This window comes from Amblyomma americanum, chromosome 7, assembly GCF_052857255.1.
Source record: "Amblyomma americanum isolate KBUSLIRL-KWMA chromosome 7, ASM5285725v1, whole genome shotgun sequence".
Classification (NCBI taxonomy): Eukaryota; Metazoa; Arthropoda; class Arachnida; order Ixodida; family Ixodidae; genus Amblyomma; species Amblyomma americanum.
Window position 1 is genome coordinate 124770379 of NC_135503.1, and position 12601 is coordinate 124782979.

General features: G+C 48.5%; 1 protein-coding gene across 1 annotated transcript in view; it reads left to right on the forward strand.

Annotated features, from left to right (window-relative positions):
• Positions 1–6846: 6846 nt before the first annotated feature.
• LOC144097440 (uncharacterized) overlaps positions 6847–12601 on the forward strand; it is a 64635-nt gene continuing 58880 nt past the window's right edge. The window contains exons 1-2 of the mRNA XM_077630158.1: positions 6847–6951; positions 12410–12548. Of these exons, the coding sequence (XP_077486284.1) occupies positions 6857–6951; positions 12410–12548 (234 nt within the window). The 5' untranslated portion in view covers positions 6847–6856. The remainder of the gene's footprint in view (positions 6952–12409; positions 12549–12601) is intronic.

The following is a 12601-nucleotide window of genomic DNA, read 5'->3' on the forward strand; positions in this document are numbered from 1 at the left end:
TGTGACCCAGTCTGCTAGGAGATGCTGAGCCCGGCAGCAGTCGTCGGGGGCTAATGTGGAGAAGAAAACAAGCCATTTTAATTATTGCAAACGGGCGCCGAACATGCTTCTAGATAAAGCAATTTAAAGTCCAGTCTTGGGCAGAGCAGAAAAACCAGTTGCCACGGGCGATAAAGGCCGGACATACGGGGTGTACAATCTGGCTATGAAGCGTTCCCTACCCTGGCGCTCACTTTCATCGGTAGTTCTTGCTGAGTTATCGCACTGCGTAAACAAGTAAACGTACAGCCGGCACAAGGAAAGAAGAGATTATTCAACTTAAGCAGAACGTAGCTTTACATTTAGGGCTGAACGAACGCGCGATTGCTGCCTAGGCAGCAATGTAAACAAAAGTAGCGCTGAGATGCAGTCGTCGTCATGTGCGCATTCCTGGAAAAATTCTGTACTCACGCGGTAAACGTCAATTACTGCGGAATTATCTTGAAGCATTCATTTAGCGAATACACGGACTGTGTGCTATAAAACAACAAAAATCAGCAGTGGCTTAGCCCGGGTATACCAGGATATGCGTAGCGAGAGGTACGCTTCCCTGGCTGAGCTTATTGTGGTCACTGTATTTTTAGCAGTGAGAGGCATATAAGCTCTATCTCGGCGGCTATGCGCAGTTTATTACGCTCGGCAGTCTGGCATCTCCGTTTGGCAAGCCGTTCCTGCAGTCTCTGTTCGGCCGTCTCCACTGCTCTCTTCGCCTTCTTACGCTCATTATCGTTTTGCTGAGTAGCCAAGTACCAGGCGAGAACCCCAGGACCGCCGTTTAGCAGACGCTGGACCCTCCTTCTTTGCACCCATGCCAAACGTTGTGCTGCAGCCGCCCATTACATCTTCGCCTTTTATACGAAATGCTGCGCATGCGACGCGCGGTTCGAGTGAAAGAGCGGCGTGCGGCGAGGCGGCGACGAAACGCGCGACGCACCTGTGGGGCTTCTCTGGTTACCATGGTATCAGCGTATACCACACAACTGCTTATCCGCGTGACGTCACGCGCGGCTCCGACGGTGGCGCGCGGCTGCGGCGACGGCGAAGCGTACGCCGCACCTAGTGCTCCTGTACGGTTGCCATCGTAGTGGTACGTGCGCACAACTGGTCTCTCCCAGCCACCGCGAAATGCTCAACTGGTAGCCCAGTGTAGCTCTCGCTACAAAAAGCGAGCAGCAGAAATCGTAATCAGTAGCCACAGGACCCGGAGGTGTCTCGCAGCGCGGCTGCGCGGGCGGAGCGAAGTGTAGACAGTGTGAAGGGCCGCATACGGGAGTCCCAGGCATTGCTGAAAAGAACTAGCCTGGCGACCAGTGCCCAAGACATTTTGCCTGCCTTCAAATATATGGACCCAGACATGTCGGCGAAAAAGGTGGTGGGGAATGCGGCGGGCGATGCAGAAGACAGACGTGCAAAGACAGCCAGACGGCTAAAGAGGAGAGGCTGCGCGCGGTGCCCAACGCAACCGCATTCTTCTCTGGGGTTTGCGCGGAGCTCCATCCCCCCGCACCGGCGCGCGCAGACGGGTTCGTTTGTCCGTTTACGTGTGCAGGCTGACAGGCGGCCTTACTAGCAGCGGACACGACAGACTGCGTAAAGGCTCGAGGTGGTGGGGGAGGTCGGCGGCTGGCAGCAGACGGGCTGCCAGCAGAGGAGGCGAGACTGACTGCAGAGAAGCGTTGCCCTCTGAAGGACACCAAATCCCCTTCGACCCATCCCCAACGAGGCCATCGGCCTTCCCGTCATAACGGCCGCAGTTCCTAGATGTTTGGCGAACCGTTGGGCGTACATTACCCAGAGAAAGAGAGAGAGAGGCAGAGAAAGGGAATCTCCGGCGGAGGCTGCGGAGACAAAGAAGAGGATTCGAGGAGAGACGGACGAGGTGAACAGATGCAAGATCGCGCTGGTCTATAGTCAGCGAGGCCGGATCTTAGCGTCCGCAGCAAACTGACCGCCAGCCGAAAAGCCCAAGACTTGTGGCCTCGACCCGTCACAGCACCGCCGGCCGAGACGCCGGGAAAAGAGGCAGACCGCGGGAGAGCTGAAGCAGCCGCAGCCCAGCGACGCGAGACGATTGGAGTGGAGCCCCGATCTACCGGACCGACTTCCAGAGGCTCTTATAAACCAGCGGTGAGCGGACCACCAGTTTCGCCTCCAGGCAGAGAGGAATAATTATCGTTTTGTCGGGTTACAGCGTTGTTGGCTCAATTCTCCTCGCTTCGGCAGGACCAGTAGATTGTGTGACTGACCCGCTACAGGCGGGTGCATCACAACAGCGACGGGTATTGGTCGGTACGAATGGTGAGGCATCTTGCCGTTGTAATGTTACCAGGGGATCGACCGACCGACGCGCTGCCGGCTACGGACCACCGACGCAGACGTCCGTTGAGCATCAGCGTCGTCGTAGTGTGGCAAAGCTAAATTCAACGCAGACGCCGCGTTGGCACACGCGGTATGCAAAACTGATATCGGCACAAGCGAGCCGCTTGGTTTCAGAACGCGATGTCACCCCTCGCCCGCTTGAATTTGCTAAGCATATCGTACACTGTAAACACGAATCAACCCAAATGTAGGTTTAAATGGTTGGCTCCTCCCTTTATACTCCGTGTGCGGAAACATTAACTCATATATATGGAGTAAAAGTGTGCTAAATGACCTATTTTACTTCCTGCACTAAATAATGAACCATAACGGAGGATTCTACTCCTTATAACCGCCATTTTTAAATGAAGTTTTTTGGCCTCAATGCGCCCCAAATCCCCAATGGAGCAAAAAAAAAAAACTATTTTGCGCCATCCGCCCCGCCACCTAGCGTCCCTTCTGCTTCTGGTCAGTCGTCAGATAATGGCGGTGTGTGACGACCCCATGGTTGTCATCGTCGCTGGATCTCTGCTCGCTTCTGCGCCTTCACGGGCGCCTGCCGCGGTACAAGATTTTCGGCTTGTCGCCGTTTCCCGCTATAGTAAGCCGCAGAATTTGACTCCTCTAGAGAAGCTTATAGTGCTCTAACCATACCTGACCCTCTTTTGTTGGTGTCGCCACCCCGTTAGAGCCTCCGCTTAGGCCCAATTCTCACAACTTATTTCATTGTGGTTCTCGCGGTGTGCTGCCGGGGGTTATAATGTGTTGCATGAACATGACACTGTTGCAGAACATAGTTTCAACGCTGAGCTCTTGATTGAGCAGGCGAGGCTACATTTTTCCTCAGTAATATTGAAAAGCCAGGCCTTAAAGAAGTGAATATGAAAGCAAACACCGTAATATCAAACAACCTTCAGCGGTGGTTTCATTTTCAAGTTATTCTACTCTGCTTTTTACTCAATTATAGCGTGGTGCAGACAGTGAAAACTACCCCGCGACTCTTAACAGATTTCACCTATTGATTCTAGTGTTACATTCCTTTATCTACGAACATAGCCAACCAAGCGAGCTCGGACAGCAAAAGCAGATTACAAGCAGACGACTCCTACCACATCCTCCTGCGCCGCCGCTCGGCTTGCAGACGGCGAAAAGAACGCGCTACGCGGGGTCACATTAGGGCAGAGCAGTTTCACAAGTTGGATTGCCGGCGGCCCCTGCAGCTGATGCCCGTTGCCGCCACTGGCACTGCTGTAAAAATGAGCCTAAATGAGGATAAATAAAGATGACGCAATTTTTGGGCTCCATTTCTGCAGGTAGCAAAAAAATTACTTCCTTGTACTCCTTAATACCTCCCTTATATAAGGAAGTAAATAAAATACTTCATATATGTGGACTAAATGAAGCCTTTTTTTTCAGTGTGCGCTAGAAGACAAGCCATTTACTCCCATTTGGGCGTTTTTTTTGTTAACAGTACAGTGCCGGCCGGCATTTCGAAAGCCACTGGTATGCACAGCATGTGTACGACAGCAGACTGCGAAGCGGTCCCTGTGTCAGTAGTTTTGGGGCCCACGTGACCAAAGTTGCTGATAATCGTAGGGAGTGGCGTCATAACTCACCACGGTGCTCGGAAACCAAAACTGAAATCGTTCATTATAGGTAATGCGATAATAAATTATTTCATCCACATCATCATCATCATCATCATCATCATCATCAGCCTTACTACACCCACTGCAGGGCAAAGGCCTCTCCCATGTCTCTCCAATTAACCTTATCCTTTGGCAGCTGCATCCACCCTTTGCCTGCAAAATTCTTAATCTCATCCGCCCACCTAACCTTCTGCCGCCTCCTGCTCCGCTTACTTTCTCTTGGAATCCACTCCGTTACCCTTAAGGACCAGCGGTTATCTTGCCTTCGCATTACATGCCCTGCCCAAGCCCATTTCTTTCTCTTGATTTCGACTAGGATGTCATTAACCCGTGTTTGTTCCCTCACCCACTCTGCCCGCTTCCGATCTCTTAACGTTACACCTATCATTTTTCTTTCCATGGCTCGCTGCGTTGTCCTTAACTTAAGCTGAACTCTTTTCGTTAGCCTCCACGTTTCTGCCCCGTAGGTGAGTACCGGTAAGATTATGCTGTTGTAAATAAATTATTTACCTGACATATATGAATTGCGGAGTACGTCTCACGTGTCCTGGGGCAATATGCAATGTTTGAAACAAAGACCACTACAACCAAAAAAATTGGTGTCTCCACCCCTTTTACCGCCGGGCTTTACCGAGTTTCGCAACTTACTCTCCTCCCGAGTGAGATACCAACACGGCCACTTTACCCGTCTTGGGGCCTATAGGGGCGGCTTCCCCAAAACCCAGGCTTGGTTCGCACAGCCCCATGCACCTGCGTGGCACCGAGCTCTTTGGAATCGGAAAGCAACGCGTGCGCGACTGGGTGGTACGCCCTTCGTACCGAAAGGAGACCGTCCGCTTCCTCTCCTCCCTAATGCTCTATGCGTGAGCATGCAGCATAGGGAGGTACACGAGGTAAAGAACTGAGAGGTATCTGGAAGAAAATAATGGTGCCAGGGCTTGATTTCGGGAATGCGGTTTTGCACCGAAGGACAGAAATTAGCCGGGCCTGGACATAATCAGCGAGCTGTTGGCAGGTTAGCTCCAGCTGCCCAAATGAAAACCGCCAACGAGGCAACAAAGGCGTACATAGGCTGGGCATAGAAGCACGGCTCAGCTATTCTATTTAGTACTAGTGAAAGAGCGCGACTCAAATTGGCTCAAAAGGACTAGAAAATGAACCAATTAAGCAGAAAACCGGCACGGAGGTATTAAGAACTTTAAACGACAGGTTAAAAGGTTAATTGGAGTAATTAAATAAAAAGACAGCTCACCCTAAGCCAGCATAAAAGTGGAAATGAATAATCTAAATGGAATCTGGTTTGTAACTACTCGCGTGAGAGTGCATTACTTTTTAATGCGAGATCAGACTCTTAATTAGAACGCGAAACAAAATGAAATTTAACAAAGCAAATGACACATGCGCAGATTGTTGTAAATCTGGGAAAATATTGAGAATCTTTTACTACAATGTAGGAGTATACAGTCAGTCTCTCTCCTAAGGCCCAAGGGTTTATAAATAACGAAGGTAATGCGACTGAATCTGCTGTTTACCATAGGAAAATGCGATTGGAAGGTTCGAGGCCTAAAAGTAGAGCCCAAAACGTGGCCCAAAAGTTCGTTCGTCCGTCAATACTGTGATCCGCTCAGCTACTCGCCCGGCGGCCTGCTCGTCCGTCCGTCTGTGCTTATATCCACTGACCCGCTCGGCCGCTCACCCGCCCGCCTGCTCGTCCGTCCATCCGTTCATGCTTCCATTCACTGAACCGCTCGGCCGCTCACCCGCCCGCTTGCTCGTCCGTCCGTCCGTTCGTGCTTATATCCACTGATCCACTCGGCCGCTCACCTGCCAGCCTGCTCGTCCGTCCGTCCGTTCGTGCTTATATCCACTGATCTGCTCGGCCGCTCACCTGCCAGCCTGCTCGTCCGTCCGTTCGTTCGTGTTTATATCCACTGATCCGCTCGGCCGCTCACCTGCCAGCCTGCTCGTCCGTCCGTCCGTTCGTGTTTATATCCACTGATCCGCTCGGCCGCTCACCTGCCAGCCTGCTCGTCCGTCCGTCCGTTCGTGCTTATATCCACTGATCCGCTCGGCCACTCACTCGCCCGCCTGCTCGTCCGTCCGTCCGTCCGTCCGTCCGTCCGTCCGTCCGTCCGTCCGTCCGTCCATCCATCCATCCATCCATCCATCCATCCATCCATCCATCCATCCATCCATCCATCCATCCATCCATCCATCCATCCATCCATCCATCCATCCATACACATACATACATACATACATACATACATACATACATACATACATACATACATACATACATACATACATACATACTTACTTACTTACTTACTTACTTACTTACTTACTTACTTACTTACTTACTTACTTAGTAACTTACTTACTTACTTACTTACATACATACATACATACATACATACATACATACATACATACATACATACATCTATCCCATCCCATCCCATCCTATCCTATCCCATCCCATCCCATCCCATCTTATCCCGTCCGGTCTGTCTGTCCGTCCGTCCGTATTTATAAACATACATGCATACATACATACATCCGCACCTATCCATCTATATCCAGCCCATCCAGTGCATCCGTCCAGTGACCGGCCAACCAGTATAAAATTTAGGGATATCGCTCGCAGCTTTCGAGCGATATCTATGCTTGTCACGCAAAAACCGGAATAGCGACTTCAGAGTTGCGCCTTGAAAAGGCGTTTCATTGAAGTGTGCATCGCCAAAAAATAGCAGCTGCATTGTGACTGACCACCCATAAATTTTTTTCAGCAGAAATTCGAAGAGTATATGACACCGCCACCCAGAGGCCGCGCACCCATTACGGCATTGGGGCTGGCTCTGATCACGTACCGTGGGCTCAGGGGATACCTGCCGCTCTTTAAGTAAGTGTCCTATTCCTTTCCAGATGTCCAGCTTTTAGGTGCGGGAGGTAACGCAGTACAGGCAGGCGATTTTTGCAGTACTAAAGCTGTTATACCCTTTCTGGATACTACTGAGTTTTATTCTATCTTTACATTGCGCTTTTCAATACAACACGCGTTTAGTACCTCCTTCCGTGAGGTTTGTTGTCCACGAATTTCAATCAAAAATCTCAAGACCTGTGAAACCTTATTTAAAGCTCATAATTAATAGTAGATTGAACAAAGGTTTCTCAGGAATAATTTCGACCATCTGGTCGAGTCGGTTTTCCTGCTGTTTGCGAAGAACGTTTCTCCCGGCGTGACATTTCGATGAGACGAAACGAAAATGAGAGGCCTGTGTGATCTACAACGTGAGTACGCATTGATGGCCCCTAGGTGGTCGAAATTATTTCAAGCCCTCCGTTACGCCTTTTCCTCTCTGCGGTCTTTCACTCTTTATATTTCATGGGTTCCTCACGCTGCTCCTGAATGACGAAAAGTGAGAGGAGGCTAAACGCAAAGGCGCCCGTGTGCTGTGCGACGTCAGTGCACGTTAAATATCACCAGGTGGTCGAAATTATTCCGCAGTCCTCCACTACATCACCTCTTTCTTCCTGTCTTGTTTCCCTCTCTCCTTTATCTCTTCCCTTACGGCACGGTTCAAGTCTGCGCCGATATGAGAGACTGATACTGCGCCATTTCCTTTCCCAAAAAACTAATATTCCATGTTTTTCGAACCCGACCGCGGCGGCTGCGATTTTATGGAGGAAAAACGCTAAGGCGCCCGCGTGCTGTGCGAGGTCAGTGCACGTTAAAGATCCCGAGGTGGTCGAAATTATTGCGGAGCCCTCCAAAACAGGCGCCTCTTTCTTCCTTTGTTCTTTCATTCCCTCCTCTAACCCTTTCCTTACGGCGCGGTTCAGGCGTCCAACGATATATGAGACAGATACTGCGCCATTTCCTTTCCCCAAAGAACCAATTATTATTACTAATATTATTGTTATTATTTTCTTTGTACAACAGTATTGGTATAGAAAAAGTGTTTTTATCAGCTCTCCCTCCATCATTTTTTACTGACCCCTCACCTCTATCATTTCACTTCTGACTTCCTGATATTCTTTCTTTCCACTGCCCCAGCTCAGGTGCCACCGCCGTAGTGATGGCAGATGCCGGGGCTAGGAAAAAACTGTTACCTTCCTTTTTGTTTTCCTACAGTTTTCCTTTCTTCCCCTCAAAAATTACAGTATTGCACTTAAGTCAAGCTCAAGAGCGCAAATGCGAAAGCCTTACCCTGTCCTCATTCACCTTCATTTTTCTTCCATGGTATATAAGGAGCGCAAAAACGGCACAAGGGACAAAGAAAGACGGACAACACAGGCGCTAACTTCCGACTGAAAGAAACCTAGGCGACCAAAACGAACGTGGACCATGAGGGGAACCAGGCGCATGCGCTCAGAAAGATCCATCATTTTGGCGCGGTGTCATTTCAGAATGAATCCGGTCTGTCCGTCAGCGGTTTTTTAGAATTGCTAAACTTTTATCTCCGCTCCACTTTCATTAACTGGCAAGGCGATGCTCACATTCAGAAACAGGGAATATGCATTGGGTCTTGTCTGGCCCCTGTACTTAGTGACCTGTATTTGGCTCATCTTGACAGGAGTCTCCAAGAGAGGCTTGCCAGCCCTCATGTAGTCAGGATTTTCCGTTTTGTTGACGATTTCCTATTTCTGGTTGAGTGTACGCCATCGCGCTTAGAGCAGGTTGCATCCGGTATTTTAGCTAATGTACAAGATTGTTTTTCACCGCTGCTATTGACTAACGAAATGCCTACCAACAACGAAATTCGCTTCCTTGATATCCGGTTTAAATTCCTAGAAAACCACGTGTGTTGGAGCTATTCACCTCGAGCCAACAAACCTTTACTTCCCTACACTTCTGCCAATTCAAAACTCGTTAAAAGAGGCATTATTAATTTATGCTTGAACAACGCTCTAGAAAAGTCATGCCCCCATCTCACAAGCGAGAGCTTTCACGAACAAATCGCAAGGTTCCATGAAGCAGGCTACCCAGCTGATATTTGTGTTTCTGTCGCCGAACGAATACCGAAGAAGAAGCCCCAGGAAAGTCTACTACCGTCCGGACCCTCAGAAAGAAAGAAGGAGAAAATTGGTGTCATTCCTGACATCCATTGCCTGTCCCATAACCTCAAGAAAATTGCAACAAAATCTAATGTTCGTGTCATTTTTTCTGCCCCTGACAAACTAACAGCGCTATCCAAAAAAACTTTGCCCGCCGATAAACGTCCCCAAAAGACGCAGTGCACCATTAAGCACAGACAGAAATTCGTGAAATGCACTGAAGGCATTGTTTACGACATCCCTCTCTCTTGTGGCAAGCGGTATGTTGGTCAGTCTGGTCGGTGCTTAAATGAGAGACTTCGCGAATACAATAATAATTTGAGAACACTTACTGGCAGCAATCTGGCTTTACACTGCAAGGAATGTGGTTGTGTGCCATATCTGGGCAAGTGCTCGATCGTCGCCAGACACCGGGATCAGTTAACTCGCGAGATTATAGAAGCAGCTCGCATCGCTGCCCTGCAAGACAAATGTGTCAGCAAGCCGTCTATCTCCCTGTCGAAAAGAGAGCTGGCCTTCTTAATGATGTCCGTTGTTCCTCGTTCACCTGGTTTTCTTTATCTTTCCGAGCGCATGCGCCTGGTTCCCCTCACGGTCCACGTTCGTCTTGGTCGCCTAGGTTTCTTTCAGTCGGAAGTTAGCGCCTGTGTTGTCCGTCTTTCTTTGTCCCTTGTGCCGTTTTTGTGCTTCCCATATACCATGGATCATCGTTACCGACTCGCCCAAGTTTCCACCCTTGTGAATCATTTTTCTTCCGGTGTTACTTTCTGTAATTTTTTGTTTATATTTATTTTTTAATTTTGCGACAGCGTATACAGCTTGTTCGGTCGCAAAGCCGTCGGTGTCATAGGAGTAGTAGTAGTTGTAGTACTGTCGACACTGCGCGTCGGAAATATTCCTTCCCTTACGGCGCGGTTCAGGTGACCACGGAGATGTGTGAAGCAGGCGTCATTTCCTTTTATTAAATTGTCCAACGGGCAACGCGTCGCACCAAGCGGACGATGTCGTTCCGCGGACTTCGTGCCAATGTTGGGGCAGGCGTCTTCCAGTCCTCTCGGGGCTGGGATCTAGGAGCTCTCGCTCAAGGGACCAGGGCTCCTTGTCTCCAAGGGTATCTGTATCTAAACCGTCGTCGTCGCTTCAGTCGACGCGGTTGATGCGACGCGCGTCATTTCTTTCAATATTGCCTCTCTCATTTCTTTGCTCTCTCCTACTGTCTGCACGTGGCAGCGAATGTGGCTCAGCTTGAGCCAGTGGGCAGGCCCGTGCCATTTCCTTTTCATTATTCCTGCAGTAGCAACAACAACGACAAGCTGTCGCGTCCCATTCTTAAAAACCAAGCTTAAGCGTCCTGCGTTTTTTTATTTTTTCTAGTCTTCGTACTGTTTGTTTTGCATGTGTTTAATTTTATATTGCTTTTATTCCTGTATTTCTGGTTTATTTCATTACACATGCGTTGCTCAGGAACGGTTGCTTATTCAACATTTACATTTTTGTTTTACTTTCCGCACAGCTTATGATTGACAGTTCGGGCGGACAACTTCCGTCTACAGTTTCCTTCTCCAGCTTCCGGCCACGCCACTCATCAGCCAAGAAAGGCCTTGAAACCTTTCTCTCGTTCTTCTCGGCGTGCGGCTGTTTTGTGGCGCGCTTCTTTCCTCGTCCTCCACCTCCCTTCTGCTAGTCCACTAAGGAATATCTATCGTCTGTCATGCTTCACTCCTTCTGCTCATTTCTTCCCTAAGCGCGCAAAAAACGCCCGTGCGTTGTGCAATGTAAGCCACAATATCAGACCGCCTAGAAATTATTTCAGAGCCCTTCACTGGGCAGACGTCTGCAGAAAACAGCTGAGAAAGTCTGCCCGCGAAGTTTTTTGCAGACATGGTCAGTGTGGGCATTGCAGTTCAAAAAAGACGAAAACATACTCCTAGGTTGTTTTGATCTTGAGTGATTTCAATGTGTTGGTCTTCAAAATGGAGCAGGCGGTCTGGGATTATTGTTATATTTCTTGCGCGAAATCTGTATCTTCGTAAATAAGCGATTAGGTTTTGATATTAAACTGTTTAGCTTTGAACCTGAACGAAGTGTGTTATTATGCATTATACATAGACGACGAGTGTCCTTTGTTTCAGAAGTGGTCTACAAGCAATTTGAGGAATTTAGCACAGATTCCGTACATTTGGGGTTTGTTGGGAAGGTTCGGACGACTTAAGGAACCGAAAGCCTTACTAAAATAAAGGAAAAGGCCAACTATATACAAGTTCTCATAATACTGATAAAGTTCTTTTATTATTGAGAAGGCTGCTTCTATAAATTTACAGGTGGTGAAACTAAACTGCGAGTCAGATATTACCTTTTGTTTGTCAAAGAACTTGAAGAAAAAACCTTTTGCATTCCCTTGGAAAATACAGAGCCTACTGAAATCGTCCTGTAATTTGATCGTATATTTTTGTCGCCTCCTTTATAAATTAGACAGTTCTGCAGTTTTCATTCCACCGGTAGAAATCCCGCATTCAAATGCAAGATTGTAGATGTAAGAAAGCAAGGTGAGATGAGAGGTAAGATACATTTCAATGGTTTTATCTGCATGGTGTTGATAATTAATCCTTTGCTTCTTCTAATTCCCATGTACAGGTTATAAATATTGTTTTCACCAGTAGGCTAGAAAATAGTCTCACTAACCTGATTAGGATAAGAGGTGAAGTATTGTCTGTAATAACTTAAGATGAAGAGACCTGTGTCAGAAAATGTTCCTTAGAATGATCTGCAATAGAACAATTTATGACGGGCTCCTGAATCCTGCAGGAGAGACCCAAAAAATTAGTTGGCAGCACAATAGAAAATACGGCTGGAATTCATAGAGCTAGCCACAAAACGTGCTTTCAGTTACCTGCGTCGCAATTTCTCGAAGTGCGTCCCTGATTTCCTCCCACGAGGACACCTTGCTTGGCTTGTGGCGGAAGTTGTCTCTGACGTCCCACAGAAGAGGGCGCTTCGATAATTTGGTGATGAGCGGTTCATTGAAGAGTCCACGTGACATTTTGCCGTGTTTCCGGAAGCGCATGTAGTAAACAAACATTGTCTTTCCCGTACGGGCCCTCCTCTTCTGCGCTGTCACTGACAGCGCTGCACTGACAGCGCTGTCACTGCTGTCAAGCACTTAGTGTACTAAGTGTACAGTCTAAGCATATATAGAGAAGTGTATTAAAACATCAAAGCCCGTCTTAGAACTGCCGGCAACGTTAAGGCAGACATAAAAAAGGTGCCGACAGAGCCGAATGTGCATTTCTCTTCTCTCCTAGGACCATATATTCTCCAAACGTGCTGGTCTCTGTGGCTCACATAACGTTCCGTGATGCCGACCGGCCAGACTGCGCGATCCTTCCGCCATCGATGGCGTCCTATCGTCGGGATCTTCGCCGCACCTACTTCAATACACTGGTGAGCTCCTTAAACAGGCCCGGTGCTTTGTCTACGTGCTGATTAATGAGATA